Source organism: Oscarella lobularis, chromosome 13 (assembly GCF_947507565.1).
Source record: "Oscarella lobularis chromosome 13, ooOscLobu1.1, whole genome shotgun sequence".
Classification (NCBI taxonomy): Eukaryota; Metazoa; Porifera; class Homoscleromorpha; order Homosclerophorida; family Oscarellidae; genus Oscarella; species Oscarella lobularis.
The window spans coordinates 595,909-614,136 of record NC_089187.1 but is presented as its reverse complement, the minus strand read 5'-3'; the positions used below and the strand labels follow the sequence as shown (position 1 = coordinate 614,136).

The window sequence follows — 18,228 nt, the reverse complement described above, 5'->3', positions numbered from 1 at the left end:
CAAAAAAAGCCCATGCAAAAATGGCAAGTGTTATGAATCCCGGATAAAACGGGATTTTCCACGTGGCACGTGATTCAAGATGTCCGCAAAAGACCTCGTGCGCGAGACGACGGAGATCGCTGGGAAAGGAAACGGCCATGTGGCTGCAACGGCGATTCGTCGAGGAGAAATCGTCGGTAAAGAAAAGCCGTTCGCCTACGTCATGAAAGATGATTCCGTCACGGATATGTGCCACGAATGCTTCGACGTGTACGCGACGAAATATGAGCGTAATCGTTTCGAAAACTTTGTTTTAAGATCGAAAATGCATTTTCGCTGCTCCAAGTGTCACTTTGCGCGTTACTGCGGTAAAAGTTGCCAGGCAAGTGAAAGTTTTCAATTTTAGATTTCTCAGAATTTCTTTTTCTTCTTCTGTCTTACAGAAGGCAGCCTGGGAAATGCACAAGAGCGAATGTCTTCGCATTCGAAAAAATGGTTCGGTCAAATTTCACGAAAGCGTTCGTTTGCTTGGAAGAATGATTGACAAGATCAATGTCTATCTAACTTGGATGCGCCCAACTCTTTTTGCTCTAATTCGATTTTCAGATACTTGAAAAGAAGAAGGAAGAGAATGCAATTCGTCACTTGCTCTCAAGTACGTGACTACATTGCTAATTTAGCTCAATTTCTTATTCTGTTACTTAGATCCAAACGAAACGCTTCGTCCTGATATAGGAGAGAAAATACGACGTAGAACCCACTCGAACCTTCAAACATATATGGGTCTTGATATTGGCATCGATTTTTATGACGAGCTGATGGGAAAGGTACAGATACATTTGATTGGTAAATACGTGCAGTTTATTTCGTTTATGTGTACATACGTATCCAATGCCGTTGTCGTGTCACTTTCAAAAACACATACTGTTCTTTTTTTTGGTAGGTTCGCCGCAACGCGTTTGGCCTTGCAGACTTTACCTCCACTCGTTCTTGCGCCATTGCTCTTTTGGTGAAGTGAGTTGTAGTCAGTTTTCTCTATTTCTCTAGGTCATTTTGCTTTTTGTTATGAATTCAAGGTTTTCTCTTTTCAATCACTCTTGCTGTCCTAATGTGCACATATTCAACATTGGAACGACGTATCTAGCTCGAGCATTGCGTCCAATCCGCCAAGGGGAAGAGGTAGTCATTTTGTCGCTTTCCGCCCTTTGTTGACCGTCTAATTTCTTAGCTCACTATAAACTACGTTGATGATTTGATGGTGGAGCCAATAGAATATCGCCGAGAAAGGCTACGTATTCAATATCTGTTTGATTGCACCTGTGCTGGCTGTGCAAGTATAGAGGTAAGAAGAAACTTGACTTTTACTTTTTCCTTCTATAATTTTTGAAAGGCATTAGAGAAAAATAAAATACACACAAGTCTACGTATAAAGGCTCAAGATGTTGGTAAGTTCTCTTAATTAAACGCTGACGTCACGTGTACCTGTCATTTGTGTATCAATCAAAAGACGTGAGTCAATGCGTTGAGGAAAGCAAAAGCGTTGAACGTGCAGCTGAGGCCAAAATGGACGCCAAGGGTAAAAATTTTTTGTCTACTTTAAATTTTGTTTATAAGATATTTCAGATTACGCAACCGCTCTGTCGGTTCTAGAAAAATTTATTGAGTCGTCTCCACTTGATCATCGTAGTTGCTACATTCGAAAACTCGCCCATTTAGCGGAGTCCTGTTGCTATGGTAATCGATCGTTAATTAGATTTTTGATCAATAAATCGTATCGTTTCTATCGTAGAGTTGAACATGTGGAACAGAGCAATCGATTTCGCTAATATAGTGAGCAGCGCTTACACGACTTTTTCGCCGAATAACATGCAATTGGGTGTGAATTATTTCGCACTCGTCTGTTATTGCGCCCTTGTGGGAAGACGCGATGATGCAATGCGTCTCACTCGAATGGCAAGACAATTTGGTTACAATTTTTAATTCAGTTATTCTGCGCCTGAAGGCTGTTGAAATCTTCAAGTTCAACATGGGAGAACATCATCCTGTTACGGAGAACTAAGCGTGCTGATGAAGTGGTAGGTTTTTGCGCCGCTGAGTCGATTGTTTTGATAGTCTAATTTTTTCTTGATTTTTTAATACTTGCGTTTACAAAAATTGCATAGTGATATTGACAGTTGTCTTTTCTTTGCTTTGCCAGTTGTGTTCAGATTAAATAAAGATGCGTGTAGCCTACGGTAATTTTATCGTTGGCCAAAAACACGATATTGGCCGACGCGTGTGGCGCGTCCAGCAACACAGCTGTTCGTTGGAACGTGACTGGTTGGAAGCAAAAGCCCAAGCCCACAATGTACAATCTGCATCTGCTCAAGAAATCGGTACGTCTATCAAACGAGCAGGTCTCGCTAGAATATAGACTAGGTACCGGTAACTTACACTTAGAGCAAGGATTAAATAGAAACTCCATTTAATCTCCATTTGGGGTTCCCTGATGCAGCAATGTTTTTCTTTTTCGCTATTGCTTGCACGATTTTGGCTTATCGCAGCACAGCAACCACAGCCACCGACATTCCTTCCCTAAATGTAGATATTTCTACCGACGGATCATACACCGTTTCGGTTTCGGGCTCTACGTGGTTCCGAAGTGGCATTACGGGCGTCCACACAAGCGGATTCTGGGTGTCAACCGAAGACGGATCTCTGAAAGTGGCGAAACGCTCGAACTACTCGGAAACCGACGTCTGGGGCCCGTTTCGGGGAATCGATCTCGAATGGCGAGGAGCAGTCGACAGGACAATCGACTACGTGACGTCATTCCGAATATACGACAACGTGCCGGCGATTTCGTTCGTTCAACGATACCCGAACGGCGTGAAAGAGCCGCAGGACAATTCGAGCGAAGTCGTCACCACCTTTCCCTCCGTCATCATCGAAGGCGAACCCGGTCTCTTCGGCGTAACAACAATCCACGGCGCAAGTAAAAAATTATGACGTCAAAAATTAAAAATTATAACGTCAAAAATTAAAAATCATGACGTCAAAAATTTAATTAATTAAGTTTATGTTGTCAAAATTTTAAATAATTAATTAATATCTATATTACGTAGTGTCTGGTAGCACGACGACAATCGATTGGGCTTCGGCTCGATCTCTTCCGGGAGTTGGCGGCGAGCGAGGTCCCGTGACTGTGTTTGATAGAGAAATGCAGAATGCCGTTGTCATGGCGCCGGCTAGTCAATTCATGGCGGCTAGTTCGATGGTGTGGGAGGGAGGGCGTAGGCAAAATCGTTACTTGGGCTTCGGATTGTATGGTCGAATGAAAGAGGTGCAGCACGCGCGCAAGAGAAATGATGCTGACGTTTCGATTCTTCTTCTTCTTCCTCTTCTCTAAGATTCCGAAGGGATTTGAGTACGAGACGGTTTTCTATGCGGGACGCGGCGTTAACGACGCCTACAAAGGTTGGGGTCAATTGATGAGGAAGCGATACGGAAAGACGGACGATTTGCGAAAAAGTGATTTTTCAATTAATTATCTCGGGTGAATAGTTGGTGCGAGTAAATGCGACCGACAAGCAATTTTCTTCTCTCTTTCAGTTACTGGACCGACAACGGGGCTTGCTATCATTACTACAAGGGCGAAGTGAACTACGAGCAAACGATGCTGCAAGTGTATCAGGCTGCAAAAGAGAAAGAAATTCCGTTTCGTTATCTCCAGGTGACGTGTGCCGTCTCGCAAGACCGCTTGACGTACATAAATTAAATGGCTTTTTTTTCCCGTTTAGCTTGACTCGTGGTGGTATTTCAAGGGTCCGCACGACGGCGTTAAAAATTGGACAGCGATGCCGGACGTCTTTCCTCGCGGTCTCTCCTACGTTCACAATCAAACGAATTGGCCTCTGGTCGCGCACAATCGGTGGTGGTAAGTAGAAATAATCTTTAATTAATTAATAAAAATATTTTTCAATTTTTCGTGATCGAGGTCTGCCGAAACGGATTACGCGAAGCAAAATGGCGGGCAGTTTGATTTTATCGTCGAGAAGAAAATGGCGCTGCCGTCGTCGCAGGACTTTTGGGACTATCTCATCGGCTCGGCCAAGCGCAATTGGGGCCTTCTTGTTTACGAACAGGACTGGCTTTACACGACATTTAATGATCTCTACGCCCTGCAGGAGAACGTCACGTTGGGCCGAACGTGGCTTATGGAAATGGGCGAAGCAGCCCAGCGCTACGGTGTTACTATCCAGTGCGTGATAATGACGACTGTTGTTGCGGTCAACTGATCTACTCTCCTCTCTCTTAGGTACTGCATGCCATACCCTCGTCATCTCTTACAATCGTTCGAAATTCCTGCTGTCACCCAATCGCGATTCAGCGACGATTACCATGCAGGTTCGAACCAGTGGGAAATTGGCTATCAAGCGATTTTCGCTGAAGCTCTCGGTATCGCTCCCTTCAAAGACGTAGTGTTTTGCATTAGGCGCGTTGCCATCTCGAACTAACGGGCTGTCTTCTTAGACCTTCTATACGTATCCATTGCAGCCGGCGTGTGCTGATAAAGGCGTTGAACTGTATCCAAGACTAGAGGCTTTCTCGGCCGTTTATTCGACGGGTCCTGTCGGTCCGGGCGATCGCTTCAATTTGACGGACAAGGAAATTGTCATGGAAACGTGGTAATGCAATGTCATCGCTAACTAATTCGCTTCCTTTTAATTAAAAAATCGTCTATTCTAGCGCCAAGGACGGTCGAATTTTGAAGCCTACAAAACCGATGCGAGCGATCGATAGAATGTTCACGCAAGCGGCCTTTGGATCAGATGGTCCTCGTCGAGGCAACGTGTGGACGACTCATACAACGGTACGAATAGGAGGAGGAGGAGTGGGGGGATAAATAACGAAATGGGATTCCCGTGTGTTCAGATTGGCGATATGCAATGGCATCACGTCTTTTCAGCCGAAATTTCGAAATTCGATTTTTATCCGCGCGATCTGCTCGACGTTGCCGCGAACGAAAACCGATCGTGGGTGAGCTACGATCATCACGATATCAGTTCTCCGCCGAAATCGTTCGACGAGTCGCATCCCATCGAGTTACCCGAATGCGGCAAGAGCGATTTCGGATTGTATCACGTCGCGCCCGTGTTATCCAACGGATGGGTTCTCATGGGCGAAATGGCGAAATTCGTTCCCATATCGTCGGACAGAATAGGCTCCGTCGGCGAAACGAGTTCGTCTGTTCGCGTCGAATTGCTGGGGAGTGCAGGCGAAAACGTGACGATTTCGTTTTGGACGCCGGTATCCGAGTCCGCCGCCGGAGGCACACTTTTCTCGGCGACGTGCTCTGTGTCGACGAACGGCGTTGTTACGATGGTTGTTCCGGACGGTACTTGTCAATGATTTTTTATTTTTTCATTGATGTCGATTCGTCTAGTCTGGAATCGGGGGGATGTTCACGTGAGAAAGCGCGTCGCACGTGAGCTCAGTTGCTCTCCTCGTCGTTTTCTCGGTTTTTTGGACAAACTTTCGTCGGAAAAACAGGAAAGAGCGCCTAGCCACACATAGGGATATTAATGAAGTAAGCCTTGGGTGCGCTGTCGTTCCAGATGTAACGTACTCGCCGTTTCGTTTCATGTAAGGCCGTTCTATTTTCTGAAAGTCAGCGGGAATGCCATGATGGCGAACAGAGGAAATGGGTTGGACGACGTTGCAACATAGTGATTTTGTGACGTAAGTCTGATAACTGGTTGTCTTAATTTTTATTTATTTATTTTGTAGAGACTGAAAATGCCGGTTGAAGTTGGGGGAGGAGGATAGCAAAGATTCTCCCGTCAGATGAACAGACAGGTCCGCACACCACGTTCCAAGGGGCCTCGCATCAAAGCCAAATGCGAATGGGGTCCTCCTATGTACGTGGTAGAAGCTTTAGCTTTATTTGGGGCAATAGTGTTATATAATTTTTTTATTATTACTGTATTATCTTATCTTCATCAGCAAGCTGTGAATCCCGGATAACACGGAATTCTCCACGTGATTTCAAGATGGCCGCGAACGACCTCGTGCGAGAGACGGAGATCGCCGGGAAAGGAAAGGGCTACGTGGCTGCAAGGGCGATTAGTCGAGGAGAAATTGTCGGTGAAGAAAAGCCGTTCGCCTACGCCGTAGAAGATGATTCCGCCGAGGATACGTGCCACGAATGCTGCGACGGGTACGCGACGGCAATTGAGCGTAATCGTTTTGGAAACGTTGTTTTTGAGATCGATACCATTAATTTCCTGCTCCAAATGCCACTTTGCGCGTTACTGCGGTGCGAATTGCCAGGTATAAGTGAAAACTTCTACTAATTTTTTTCAATAGAGATTTTCCTCTTCTTCTTCTCCTTTCGTGCAGGAGGCAGCCTGGGAAATGCACAAGAGCGAATGCCTTCGAATTCAAAAAAATGGCTCAGAAGGATTTCATGAACTCGTTCGTTTTCTTGGAAGAATGATCGACAAGATCAAAGTCTATCTAACTTGATGCGCGACTCTTTTTTGCTTTAAATCGATTTTTTTCAGATGCTTGAGGAGAAGAAGGAAGAGAATCCAATTCGTCACTTGCTCTCAAGTGACGCTTATTTGTGACCACATAAATTAATTAACCCGATTTTTTATTCTGTCACTTAGCTCCAAACCATTGTCCCGATTTAGAAGAGGAAATACGTAGAACCCATTCGCTCCTCGAAACATACATGGGTTTTGATATCGACTACGATTTTTTTGATGAACTGCTGGGAAAGGTAAAGATACATTCGATTGGTAATACGTGCAGTTAAAGATGTTCTTTCTCAAGCAATATGAGGTATGCAGTGTAATGCATCTCACTATCTTCACTTCTCTTTCATAGGGATGGATACCAGGCAGCTTTTCTTCAGAAACAAGAAAGCAATTGGCATCTCCAATAAGAAAGTCAAGGAAGGTGGGTTGTCATTATGTTTACGATTCTTTGTTTATGCAAGCCTTTTTCTTCCTAATATCCTATGCTGTCGGGCAAGCTACCGTGGAGAGAAGAACCTGATGAGAAGAATGACTTTAGATGTAAACGTTTCTTTTTTTATATAATTTAGTAGGCGCATAATACACGCACAATCTACGCGCCGCTTTTGCGGGCTTGCAAAAGCGGCGCAAAACTGGGCTCACGCGTGCTAGCACGTTGTGGACCGAGTTTGCGCGGAGAGTGTGTTAAGACGCACGCTACAGTAGAGTTTTGGGCTGTGACAACGCGTGACAAGTAATTGTAGGAGAAGCCATGCAAAAAATTTATTGCAATAAAGTCCCGTATGTACAAAATTCAAACGTTCATTTTTCATGCAGAGAAGATAATTTCCCCCCCTGCGTTGCTCGCCTCCCCCCAACGGGGAAGACGAGTCCTGCCCACCTCCCCCTCTCCTAATGGGAGGAGGAGGTGGTGGGCCCGTCGTTCCTTGTCCATTGTCCTCGGCGTCTTCTTCGGCGCTCCTTGTCCTCTTCTCAACTCACTCCCATTGAGGAGAGCGAGTCGGGACCTAACTTCCCCCCAGGTCCAAGGGGTGTGACATACTCCCATGTCATCCAGGACGACTTTCACCCAAGCCGCAAGGAGGAGAGCACATTAGACGAGTTAACCTCCAGCTCCCAAGGAGGTGGGATCACCCATTCATCCCGCAGGTTCAGGCCTCCAGTATACCCCTTTAAGGCCCAAAGGGGGTACCCTCGCCACCGGGGCACTGGGGGAGTCATTAACCCAAGACCCGGGAGGACCGCGATTTTGCCCACAGCGTCTTGCCCAAGTGGGGGATGGTAGTTATCACTCGTACCACCAAGAGTAGGGCCGCTCCATCGCCCCGGCGGAGGTGCGGCCTCTTTTCGCTCTCGGCCCGGAGGGATGGCTGCGTCTGCCTCGTCGGATTGGGAGAACAACTACACGATAAAACAATTGCCGGGGAATCAATAATAAATTACCTTGAAAATTTTGGTTGGAAAGGGAGCTCTCCCCAAGAGTGCTCCGGTGTTTTTGTTGGAGTCGTTCCTCGAGCTTCTAAACCGATTTCTTGTTTCACGCATCCCTATTTAGGAAGCGCCAGAATCAAACAAGCTTGCCTTTCAAGAGAACGACGGCACGTGATCCTAACGAGGGCTCCAGACGATCTCATCGCGAGGCGATCACCCAGTTCTTCGCCTTTTAGCAATCGCCTACGTTCTGAAAAGCTGCTTAAGGCTTCTGGAGATTCTGGGATCTGGAAAAGAAAGAGAATCCTAAGAGAGGGCCCCTCTTGCACCGCAGCGGTCTCTTACCCGTCGATTTCCCAAACTGCGCAAACGCAGACAAGAAACGGTGCTTGAGCGTGCTTCCAAAGGAGACGAAACCGAAGCAAGTCAAGCAACCCTCCGCTTGCAGCCACGCGCGGAATCATCACGTGCCTGCGCGCGCGTCCTCGCATGACGTCGTTAGCAATAACCACACGACATACAGAAGAAAAAACAATCTGATGGCCAATTCAGAGTTCCGCTTAACTATAGTCTTGTGGCAATAGGTAAGATATGTCATCCCATGGATGACGGTAGAGGCCTTGCTTTAGCCGCTTCTGGTCAATGTAGTGTCCTGTGGATAAACGTGTGTCTGATATCTCGCAATCATGCAGAATATCTTACCTATAAACCCTATTGTTCTCCCTAGAACAAAAAGGCCGTTGAGGGAACCTATTTCAATCAGTTCGCGGGATTCCTCCCTAAGATCAAATCAAATAGACTAATCGAAAATTCACTGCTAAGCCCCTACATGGTAAAAGCTCCACAGCCTCGAAGCAGATCAACAAAAGCCACGCCGATAACGCCATCCACGTTCAAGATCAGATTGGGTTTCTAAAAAACATATTGCTCTTCAGGAACTGAAATTCACAGAGATATAATTACCTTTGCAGTTGTGATTTTTTCGACTTCTAGTGCATAGTCAAGTAGAGGATGCGAGGGAAAGTGCTGAAGTGCGTACTCCTTCAGAATCATTACCCTCATGTCAGGGTTATTCAACTAGAAAATGCATCTAATATTTCCTATGATATTGCACCCAGACCATTTCTTACCGATTTAACCCTGTGACCAATCCCCAAAATCAGCTTGTGTTGCTTCCTCATCGTATTGACGAACTCCATCGGTATCATGCCGGCATCGTAGGCTTGAGAGAACTGCCTGGCTGCGCCGTCCAAAGCCCCACCAAAACGATCCCCCTAAGCAAGCAGAACAATCCAATCACGTCACACGTGTACGTCATTAATAAAGCGGAGGACGACTCACTATCGTAAGGAGACCTGAAGTAAGTGACGACACGAGATCTTTTCCCGCTCGAGCCGTCACGATAGTATTGTGAGCGCCAGACACAGCTAAGGACCGGCATACGTATAATTTTCTAGGCCTTAACCTAAATTCACGACTATGCCTTGCCTGGTCCATGATCAGCGGTCACCATAAGGCACATCTCAATAAACTTGCACGCATACGCAGGCAATCTGATTCGGTATAAAAATATATTTTATTAGAAAGGATTCTATATCCGCATACTGTACCGTCTTTGAAACCAGAGTAAACTGATGACGCCACCAATACCGATGTCTTCCTATAAGAAAAAACGATTACTTAGCAAAAAATGGTTATACAATATGCTCAACCTTAAAGACGTCGGTAATTGGCATTCCAGCGTAGAGGAGCTCTTGACCGCGTTCGTCGCATATGGTCGACATAAATGAAGCCGGTTTTCTGATCAGCCCCAATTCCTGCAAACAGAACAATTCTTCACACATAACACGCACTATACGATTAGATACACACCTGAGCCCAGCTGTAGTCCATAGGCACTGTGGGTGGATCGACTTCAGGCGGAGGTATGACCTCCCCCGACGCAATCAGTTCCTTGTAAACGCTCTCGATCAACTGGGGAAGATCGTCGAAACTCTTCGGAACGCGAGCGCCGGCGATCGACAAAGCCTAGACTCGGCAGAGAATCAATGTAAACCCCGTCGTTGGAAAAGAAAAAAGACTACAGTACTCACCTCGTTCTTAGCTACAGCCGTTTCTCTTTCAGCGTTGGCGCACGCGCCAGCGTGACCAAACTGGACCTGAAACGAAACGCAGTTTGGTTGAGATAAGAGTACAGGTGCAATCGATCAATAAATAATATATTTTACCTCGGATGTGAACATTTTTGCACACGTTCCAATGCACCATGCAATAACGGGCTTCGTGATTTGACCGTTACGAAGGGCCTCGCAGATCTGATACTCTTCGATACCACCAACCTTCGCAAAGAAAAAGAATGCATGGCATATTGCACAAAGAACTCCTATCATTGCAATACCTCGCCCAAGACGACGATCATCTTGACGCACGGGTTGGCCTGGTAACGCATAATGTGATCCATAAAAGTCGTGCCAGGATATCTGCGCAAGAAATCAGTCTTCTATCCTACTATCTATTTTTTTTTTCCATTTCGGAAACCTGTCTCCTCCAATGGCAACGCCCTCGAAAATTCCACTCGCCGAACGCGCTATCATGTTATTCAGTTCGTTCGACATGCCACCCGAGCGAGAAACATAGGCAACGCTAAAAAACCATTTATGGACTACTTATATAATAATAATAATTACTAGTCTCTTACCAGCCTGGTCTGTAGAGTTTGGAGCTGACTACGTTGTCCAGCATTCCCGCCGTGTTGCCAATTTTGAAGCAGCCCGCTTTCACGCCGCCCACCGTCGCCGGACCGATTATCGCTATGCCTTTCTCCTTCGACGCCTTGTTGATCTTCTTCGTCAAATTTTCGGGAATTCCTTCGGCGATAATCGCCACGCAACGAATCTGAAAAAAGAAGTGGATTATTAAATTAAATTATCACGCCGGTCAAACCTGTTTGTAATTCATCGCACTCATGGTGCTTTCGTAGGCGGAACGCAACGAGGCGAAATTGACGAGAACGTCGGCATCGGGATGCCTGTGCATCGCCTCGGACATTTCCTTGTAAACTAGCATAAAAAACATCTTTATATATAGATGCCCTATGCTTTACCCATACCTACCTGGTATAAGAATCTCCTTGTGACCCCAATAGAACTTCTGCCTGTGGTTTCCACTGAGAGAAGATCAATCGTTTTTTTATGGAGAACAAAGGGTTTATATTTGCTGTACCTGAACGGATAAATCATGGCCACAACCGATGGAAAATCTCGTCGGCACACGTGGTCAAAATCGAGCATTCCCTAAGCGAATTAATTTTCTAGGAGGAAGAAAAGTGAGCGAACTACTTATGCCTACCTGTACTGCTCTTGGCTGCATTCCCCAAATGATAGCTCTCGTGTTTCGCGTAAACAACGGCTTCTGTCCGCCTTCCATTTCTTCGAACGACGCAGCCGCTTCGCCTGCATTCGCCGTCGCCGCCGACTCCGCCTTCTTTTCTACGTCATCCGGCACTTCTTTGATTGCTCCTGAAGCTTCACCGTCTCCCCCATTCTGACCAGCACCAGATAGTGGCTAAACAAATAAAAATGACGTCATTCTCGTAGCTTCTTGTCTCTCACGCGTACAGCTGTCTGAGAAAATAGGTTCGGAATCGAATCGTTTCGCTTGATACTGGGAATGGGAGTTTTGCCCAATCCCATGTTCACGATCGCCGTCATGTGAGTTTCGGGTCCAAACACGTGGATGGGTACGCCAAGAGTGCTCCCTTTATAATTAACAAAAAAAAATCATTACATGTGTAGTCTCTATCTCCTTGACTGACCGAGACTTCGCATCAGTCTCAAGCCCTCCTGATAATTAGGTCCGCCTCGACGAACGAAAATCGACACCCTGCGTTCGATCAGCTTGTGTTTGAATTCCTCGAGAGCTCGTACAATTCCCTAAAAATAAAAAAATCAATTCGAAAATTTGAGCGAGGTGACGTCGTTGTCGTTGCCTTGAACGTCGACGCGACGTTGGTGAAATTGGCGATGCCGCCGCCGATGATGAGAACCTTGCCGTCGGGATGCGACTCGCGCGTCATCAGACTCAGAATCGTTTTCGCGTATTCGAACGTCTGCGATTCGCTCGGCGCGCCGGAGTACTCGCCATAGTTGGCCAATTCGGAACTGAAGCCCAAATCGCAGATAGTATCACTAGAAAAACGAAAGAACACATAAAGCTCAAGAGATAATAGTATCATTTTCTAGTTGTACCTGTATACAACGGATGCTCCGCCACCGGCCACCATCGTCCAAATTCGACCCGATTCGTTTAGAACGGTCAGTTTTAGCGACGCGCCGCTCTTTGCGTCCAAGTCGGCTATGTAAGCCTCCTACATCGAATTTTTTATTTACCCGCTAAACCGTTTCGATTTGATTTTTTTGAATTGCCTCGGGAAAAGCGGCGCGGCCGAAGGGAGGCGGAAACGTCACGTCGCCCCACGCCTGCTTGCAGAGGTATTCGGCGGTGGAGTCGAGTTTCGCAGCGAGATCGAGAACGTGAATATTATCGTTGAGAACGACTGGGGGAGAAAAGGTGTCTCTTAGTGATACCATAACGTCAATATCTCACCAAGTGGATTGATTTCCAGATAGGTGAAGTATAGCTCCGAATAGACATTATACAGAGCAATAATAAAGGAAGAGAAAAGGCTAGAATAAATAATTAAATAAAATTACGTATTAATCGACACGTGCATTGCACCTTTGTTTCTCTTTCGGAATATTGGCTAGGAGCTTGGTTTCAACCTCATCGGGAGTAGGTTGGACTCCAGTGGGAACGTCATAAGCCAAAGCCTTGGAAACGGTGCTTCGGTCAGTGCGTCGAAAAAAAATTATTTTACCTTCTCTTCGACGTTTCCTATATCGACTCCGCCCTCGTGGTGAAACAGAAGTCGATCGCCGTCGCGCGTGGAAAAGATGCAGACGTAATATTCGTCGTCCTTTCGACGAGACAAATGCAGATTAGAGGAAGTGATTAATGAAAACATACCTGTCTGTGACCAACAAAAGGCTCCACAATAAAATTCTCCAAGCAACCGACAGCTCCGTCGACCTAAAGTCAAAGAAAAAAAAATGAACTATATACATAGAAGTCTCAGAATAGACTGCGTGCAAAAGATCTATCGGAGTCCACGCTAAGCGCTCGTGTGCGGACACGGGGCGATCACGCTTCGCGATGGTGGCGTGTCTCTCAGCCCACTACTAACCTCGATCGTTTTTCCCATCGTTGCGTCGAGCCACGCGCGCGTCGCTTCGACGTCGACGTTCGCTTTGACGAGACCGAGCTTGCCGCGACGTTTCAGGAGGCAATCGGGCTTCGCGACGAGTTTCTATGTAGTCGATAGGCGCTAGTTGGGGTTGTCTCGACGCGCGAGCGCGTCGTTGCGTGGACTTGCCTCCGTTCCTAGCCATCCGTGCGCGGCGACTGAATCGCGAATATCCGCGCGATCGCCTTTTGCTATCGTTACGAATCGATTTGGGACGAAGGTGCGCTGTGCGACGTCGCTCATGCGACTGGGAAGGTGCTTGGCGAGCAGTGACTTTCCCGTCGCTTCGGAGATCGCCTTCGCTGACATTGCACCGTGTTCTCTGCTTTTCAAACGATAGGCCCGATAGGGAGAAGGGTCAACATCCCGTCATAGAGATACCATGGTATGTCACGTGCAAAGATGTGCATATAGATTGCTACCATAGATATATGAGAGACAAAGAGAAAGCAGTTGCTACCAACTTGGACGTGACCGCGAAAATCAAGGTCACTCGTGACGCATTTCGAGCATAGCTCTGAATTAAGTGCATTACGAAGGTGAATCCTTCCAGGCATGTGGGGCTGCTTGGCGACTAAGAAAGCACCATTCTTTCGCTCGCGTTACCCTGACATGGCAAAACGAACGACTGACCGTCATTATATTTCCGGGAAAGGTCAGCAGCTCAAAAGACAATTTGTTTGCTTCCGTGTTGCCGCCATCACTGATTCAGTACGCCACTACTTGGGAATACGTCTAAGTATCGAAAAACCATACGATATATGATGACGCATTTCCTGCATTCATAGCCTCTCTCGGGGAACTATCCGTAAAGCATTCTTAGCCTTTCTACTGACCTACTGAATAACATGTAGGACCTGGGGGGAGTTCAAAGTTCAAAGTTCATTTCGAGTGCGTAGTATATAAGCATCTACTGAACTCAGTCGAACCTCAAGTCAACTCTCAGTTGAACCTCAAGTCAACTCTCAGTCGTCTCGAAATGTTGCGTAAACGAGAAGCTGCTCTACTGACAATGCTGTCGTTTCTCGTTGTCACAGAAGCAATTCAGAAAAGAGCAACTCGTACGGTCCCCCTCGATATATATATATACAGTTTTCCTGAACAACCTGTTTCTTTCTCCGCAGCAACGGCAACGAACGTCGTAACGGACCTGAAGCAAGTCTTCGCCGACTCAAACGAATGCGACAGCCAGCTGCAGACAGCCAAAGTCAGAGTCGAAAAAATCGTCGAGGCACTCGCGACAATAAAGAGCGGTCGCGACGACATTTTCGAACTGAACGGCTACGTGACGCGCTTCGAGACGGCGATTGCGACGTTCTCCAATGCCCAAGTCGCCTCGCGCTTCACTAGCATCAAAGCGGACGTCGAGTCATTCGGAGGCGACGTCAGCGGCGCTTTGGTCATAGCGGACGACATCGAATCGAGGGCGGCGGAACTCGGCCCCAAGCTGGACACTCTGCTTGCCAATGCCAACTTCACCCTCGAACTGCTCAAATGGCTACACGGCGCCGTCGACTTCGCCCAGCGCGAAATCGAAACGGTGCAGAGTTGCGTAGGTCGCATAATCGACGACGCCTCTCGAATGAAAGCAGAAGCGCTGCTGGAGGAGGCTCTCAAGTCCTTTCAAACCGAAGTCGTGACCGTTAAGACGAACACGTCCGAGTGCGTGGCGGGAGTCAAAGGAGCTCAAGGGCCATCGACGACGTCGAGTCGTTTCTTACAGACGATCTTCTCGTAAAATTGAAAACGATTACCGACGGTATCGAGAACATCCGTTCCGATATGAACTCTTTGGACGATCTCTTGAAGCAGCCGGGTCAGTGTACGACCGTCGATTCCGCTTGCCAAGACGTTATTAACAAATTCGACGCTCTCATTGCAAAAGTGAAGCCGTTCGATATTCCCTCGGTCAACTTGCCTGCCCTGCCGGACAGCTTCCGGGTTGACGATTGGAATGATTTCTTGATTCGCCTTCAGGCGACGTTGAATAAGGCGCCGAAGGAGATGCCAGGCTTGCCGAGTTGCAGCGTCAAAGGAAGCGGTCAGTCGCAAACGGTGGATGTCGCACCTCCGAAGGTAGAAGAAGTCAAACTTCCGGTTCCTCCCGATCGTCCAGCTGAAGCGACGACGACGAAACCGAAATCCACGACGACGAAACCGAAATCCACGACGACGAAACCGAAATCCACGACGACGACACCGAAATCCACGACGACGGCACCGAAATCCAAGAACGGATCGGCTGGAATCGCTGGAAGCTTTCTCCTCTCTTTCTCTGGAACGCTTCTCGTCCTACTTGCAGTTAGAGTTTGACAATGTTATTGATTTTTGCAATGCTCTTTTTGCCTTTCTGTCATTGCTCCGCTGACGCTGTTTGTTTACACTGCTGCTGCTGTTTTCTGACACTTCATGATCACTTGACAAACGTGATCTCTTGAAGAGTGAGACTACTAGCACCCGGGTAGAAATCGATGAGCCAATTCGAGCAGATGGGAAAATTATCTTATCCGAGTGCAGCAATATATATGTGAGGCCTGGCTTACTCTCGAACTGCAGTGTCCAGTAATTCAGTGGCCTTTGCTATGTATTCTAGCCAATGATACCAATGCTATGCCTCTTTGAAGACAAATCTGGAAGCTATCTATCACAAAACATGCGAGCACGCGAGAAACTGGGCGCTATCAGCATCGCTCTGGCTCACTATTTCAAATTATGCCAAAATTGCATTTCATAATCGCCTCTCGCGCAATGAACGCGGCATAAACTCATTTTTGCAGCGTCTGTTCAAACTGAATGAGTTGCTTCAAGAATCCCGTATTGGGACTAACGTTTCGTTTCGCCCTTATACGTGCAACTGCCTCCTTCAACGTCATTTTCAAATCCAACATGCAATATGCGATGACTAGGCTAGCCGATCGGCTGACACCCTCAACACAATGAACAAGGATTTTGTGGCCACCTTGATTAACGATTATTACTATTATTATTATTATTATTATTTTATTGACTTACCACTGACAGCAGTTTTGATGAATTCTGAAGCCAAACGAAAGTGCGGCTCCATGTCGTATCCCATCACATCTGTAGCACGAATGCCCATATAGGTGACGTCATCGTCGTAGAAATCCTTTCCAGTGTCGACTTTTCCGAATCCCGTTCCTTCAGCAGCATTCAACACATAAGTAATGCCAAGTTGCTTCAGCTTATCCTTGTTCATTGCAAACCCCCTGGAAGTGTGAGTACTCATGAGAAGACACGTAAATTCTACGTGTCTTACTTCTCTCCGATATATACGCCCTCTAAAACTTCGTCGTACGCGGTGTTCGGCAAAAAGATTACGCCAGTGGGTGCGATAATTTCCTCCACTGCCTTCAACTCTGCCTTCAACATATCGTAAAAACACCTAACGCACGTTACGAAAGGCGGAAAGGATACATCTACATATTTTGTGTTGTGTACCTGTCTACAGTACAGCTAAAGTAGGAGGTGGATGCACTGCTAACAAGAACAGTATCACATTCTTACGCTAGTTTCAGCATATACATGTATATGTATATGTTTGAAAATTATAGGTATTTGGAAGACAACAACCTGGACAGCAGCTCACACCACGTTTCTAACAAACATACTGAGATAATACGTTGCATGTGTTTTGACTATTGCATGCGCTAAAGTGTTGTCAAGACAAAAACTATTTGTATGGTTTAAGATGCGAGTGCTCCAGTCACAAAGAGGAGCTTGCCAATGTGTAGTAGCGGACGTTATGGCTATCGCTGCTACCGAGGTATGCATGCTTTTACAACTGCTAGGTTATTATCGATCTATTGCAATAGGTTCAAGTTGGAGTTTGTGGAGCTCGTGGTCATGCAGCAAAACGTGTGGAAACGGCATTGAGACAAGGCGTCGTCATTGCGATTCTTGCTATGAATCATCATCTAAGCCATGCTGCAGAGGTAAGAGAACAGTATATTCAATTGTACTGTACATATTCTATCAAGCCTATTTATTGTTTGATTAATTAATCTAATGTGTCGATGTAGAACTTCTAAATTGTACAGGGTATAATCTGTGAAGTGTGTATAGTTAATTAATTAACTGCATTTTTCTTCTTCTAGGAAGCTGTCCTTTGGTACGCGTGGCCAATCATACCAGTCCTGTTCCTACAGGCGTGCTGAGCACCATCATTATAGGAAATGTGGTTGGCTTTGGAAGAAAAGATGCCTAACGCACACAACGTAGGTTCATTGAGCTACTTGCAGAACTATGATTTTATCAGCGTTTTGACTTAGCTATTCCACGGAACCTCATGATTGTATTACGCTATATCGCGTAGGCCACAAACTGCAAGGTGGAGAAGTGTGCCGCAGCCCATACGGAAGCGCTCGTTTTCCTTAAAGCGTTCAGAAGCGTTCAGTAGTACTTAATTAATTAATAACGTTTCTCGCGAGAAATAGCCACGAGCTTCGTTAGTATACAGTACTTTGCCACAGTAGGAGATGCATGGGTTTGAGACAAGGAGCGCATGCACGTACCTTTAGTAACAAGATCTGGCGCCATAGATATTAGAGAGAGAGGGATTGGCAACTCCCGTTTGTCACGTGACTTTTCGTGACCCTATGGTAGTTACGTTTGTACCCGTATGCGATTGAGGAAACCACGGCAAAATAGGAGATAAAATAGGAAGAAGTGCTTCCCACGCTACTGGAAGTGTACTAAGGAATAGAAACAGTGACCGCCATGCAGTTTTCTGTCGCTAGAGCCTGTAGAATCGATCCGAGAGTACGCGATCATCTGCGACAGGGTTGCCTCCCTCCCGATCCAATTTTCGGGGTTCTCGGCCTATCCATCTTATGCCTATATAGTTTCTACATGCGGTAGGCGTATTTTTTACCAAATCGAAGAACGCTTCGATGTAGGAGCTCCTTTTTTGTGCGTAGGAGGTGCCTCAACTGTGACAGGGTTGCGACTTCCTGTGTAGTAGCTAGCGTCCAT

At 46.5% G+C, this 18,228-nt stretch overlaps 5 protein-coding genes across 9 annotated transcripts; 3 read left to right on the top strand and 2 right to left on the bottom strand.

The window, feature by feature from the left end:
- Positions 1–40: 40 nt before the first annotated feature.
- On the top strand, positions 41–2,204 carry LOC136194527 (histone-lysine N-methyltransferase SMYD3-like). The gene is made up of 13 exons (XM_065983685.1): positions 41–249; positions 298–361; positions 423–533; positions 586–634; positions 685–806; positions 923–993; positions 1,056–1,158; positions 1,208–1,321; positions 1,370–1,424; positions 1,487–1,555; positions 1,603–1,713; positions 1,769–1,932; positions 1,982–2,204. Exons 1-13 carry the CDS (start codon positions 80–82, stop codon positions 2,036–2,038), a joined length of 1,260 nt encoding a protein of 419 aa, XP_065839757.1. The 5' UTR covers positions 41–79; the 3' UTR covers positions 2,039–2,204.
- A 265-nt stretch (positions 2,205–2,469) lies between these two features.
- On the top strand, positions 2,470–7,289 carry LOC136194936 (uncharacterized). 4 transcript variants are annotated; one of them, XM_065984193.1, is made up of 19 exons: positions 2,470–2,953; positions 3,084–3,301; positions 3,369–3,514; positions 3,571–3,691; positions 3,759–3,895; positions 3,956–4,219; positions 4,277–4,436; positions 4,492–4,646; positions 4,708–4,831; positions 4,894–5,356; positions 5,405–5,548; positions 5,610–5,700; positions 5,749–5,817; positions 5,965–6,178; positions 6,228–6,291; positions 6,361–6,471; positions 6,525–6,573; positions 6,633–6,745; positions 6,853–7,289. In XM_065984193.1, exons 1-11 carry the CDS (start codon positions 2,476–2,478, stop codon positions 5,533–5,535), a joined length of 2,397 nt encoding a protein of 798 aa, XP_065840265.1. In that variant the 5' UTR covers positions 2,470–2,475; the 3' UTR covers positions 5,536–5,548; positions 5,610–5,700; positions 5,749–5,817; positions 5,965–6,178; positions 6,228–6,291; positions 6,361–6,471; positions 6,525–6,573; positions 6,633–6,745; positions 6,853–7,289. The 4 variants fall into 4 exon arrangements, with proteins under 4 accessions (XP_065840265.1, XP_065840262.1, XP_065840263.1 ...); XM_065984190.1 differs by having other exon boundaries at positions 5,749–5,879; XM_065984191.1 differs by lacking the exon at positions 6,853–7,289 and having other exon boundaries at positions 5,749–5,879; positions 6,633–6,762.
- A 1,127-nt stretch (positions 7,290–8,416) lies between these two features.
- On the bottom strand, positions 8,417–13,624 carry LOC136194935 (ATP-citrate synthase-like). The gene is made up of 30 exons (XM_065984189.1): positions 13,366–13,624; positions 13,177–13,299; positions 12,960–13,022; positions 12,811–12,909; positions 12,672–12,763; positions 12,540–12,619; positions 12,359–12,489; positions 12,182–12,300; positions 11,923–12,121; positions 11,749–11,866; positions 11,552–11,691; positions 11,283–11,498; positions 11,157–11,227; positions 11,048–11,100; positions 10,878–10,993; positions 10,633–10,829; positions 10,473–10,577; positions 10,333–10,414; positions 10,163–10,273; positions 10,028–10,093; positions 9,807–9,962; positions 9,647–9,751; positions 9,545–9,594; positions 9,423–9,487; positions 9,276–9,361; positions 9,065–9,208; positions 8,898–9,011; positions 8,764–8,846; positions 8,637–8,713; positions 8,417–8,586 (listed from the first exon to the last, which is right to left on the bottom strand). The coding sequence occupies exons 1-30, from the start codon at positions 13,543–13,545 to the stop codon at positions 8,495–8,497; spliced, it is 3,333 nt and encodes a 1,110-aa protein (XP_065840261.1). The 5' UTR covers positions 13,546–13,624; the 3' UTR covers positions 8,417–8,494.
- Positions 13,625–14,172: 548 nt separating this feature from the next.
- LOC136194937 (uncharacterized) lies at positions 14,173–15,666 on the top strand. The gene is made up of 2 exons (XM_065984194.1): positions 14,173–14,297; positions 14,361–15,666. The coding sequence occupies exons 1-2, from the start codon at positions 14,216–14,218 to the stop codon at positions 14,972–14,974; spliced, it is 696 nt and encodes a 231-aa protein (XP_065840266.1). The 5' UTR covers positions 14,173–14,215; the 3' UTR covers positions 14,975–15,666.
- Positions 15,667–15,939: 273 nt separating this feature from the next.
- Positions 15,940–17,817, bottom strand: LOC136194938 (dual specificity protein phosphatase 3-like). Of its 2 annotated transcripts, XM_065984196.1 has the most exons (4): positions 16,514–17,817; positions 16,249–16,463; positions 16,065–16,195; positions 15,940–16,016 (listed from the first exon to the last, which is right to left on the bottom strand). In XM_065984196.1, exons 1-4 carry the CDS (start codon positions 16,624–16,626, stop codon positions 16,002–16,004), a joined length of 474 nt encoding a protein of 157 aa, XP_065840268.1. In that variant the 5' UTR covers positions 16,627–17,817; the 3' UTR covers positions 15,940–16,001. The 2 variants fall into 2 exon arrangements, with proteins under 2 accessions (XP_065840268.1, XP_065840267.1); XM_065984195.1 differs by having other exon boundaries at positions 15,940–16,195.
- Between the last annotated feature and the right edge of the window lie 411 nt (positions 17,818–18,228).

Coding starts and splice junctions, on each gene's coding strand:
- LOC136194527 (XM_065983685.1), top strand. CDS start 80: ATGTCCGCAAAAGACCTCGTGCGCGAGACGACGGAGATCGCTGGGAAA. Junction 362..422: donor ACTGCGGTAAAAGTTGCCAG/GCAAGTGAAAGT, acceptor TCTGTCTTACAG/AAGGCAGCCTGGGAAATGCA. Junction 1,714..1,768: donor AGCGGAGTCCTGTTGCTATG/GTAATCGATCGT, acceptor TTTCTATCGTAG/AGTTGAACATGTGGAACAGA.
- LOC136194936 (XM_065984193.1), top strand. CDS start 2,476: ATGTTTTTCTTTTTCGCTATTGCTTGCACGATTTTGGCTTATCGCAGC. Junction 2,954..3,083: donor AACAACAATCCACGGCGCAA/GTAAAAAATTAT, acceptor TATATTACGTAG/TGTCTGGTAGCACGACGACA. Junction 4,220..4,276: donor CGCTACGGTGTTACTATCCA/GTGCGTGATAAT, acceptor CCTCTCTCTTAG/GTACTGCATGCCATACCCTC.
- LOC136194935 (XM_065984189.1), bottom strand. CDS start 13,545: ATGTCAGCGAAGGCGATCTCCGAAGCGACGGGAAAGTCACTGCTCGCC. Junction 10,274..10,332: donor TGATCGTCGTCTTGGGCGAG/GTATTGCAATGA, acceptor TTCTTTGCGAAG/GTTGGTGGTATCGAAGAGTA. Junction 8,714..8,763: donor GGCTGTGGAGCTTTTACCAT/GTAGGGGCTTAG, acceptor ATTTGATCTTAG/GGAGGAATCCCGCGAACTGA.
- LOC136194938 (XM_065984195.1), bottom strand. CDS start 16,626: ATGTTGAAGGCAGAGTTGAAGGCAGTGGAGGAAATTATCGCACCCACT. Junction 16,464..16,513: donor GGCGTATATATCGGAGAGAA/GTAAGACACGTA, acceptor TCACACTTCCAG/GGGGTTTGCAATGAACAAGG. Junction 16,196..16,248: donor CATCAAAACTGCTGTCAGTG/GTAAGTCAATAA, acceptor TCGTTAATCAAG/GTGGCCACAAAATCCTTGTT.
- LOC136194937 (XM_065984194.1), top strand. CDS start 14,216: ATGTTGCGTAAACGAGAAGCTGCTCTACTGACAATGCTGTCGTTTCTC. Junction 14,298..14,360: donor AATTCAGAAAAGAGCAACTC/GTACGGTCCCCC, acceptor CTTTCTCCGCAG/CAACGGCAACGAACGTCGTA.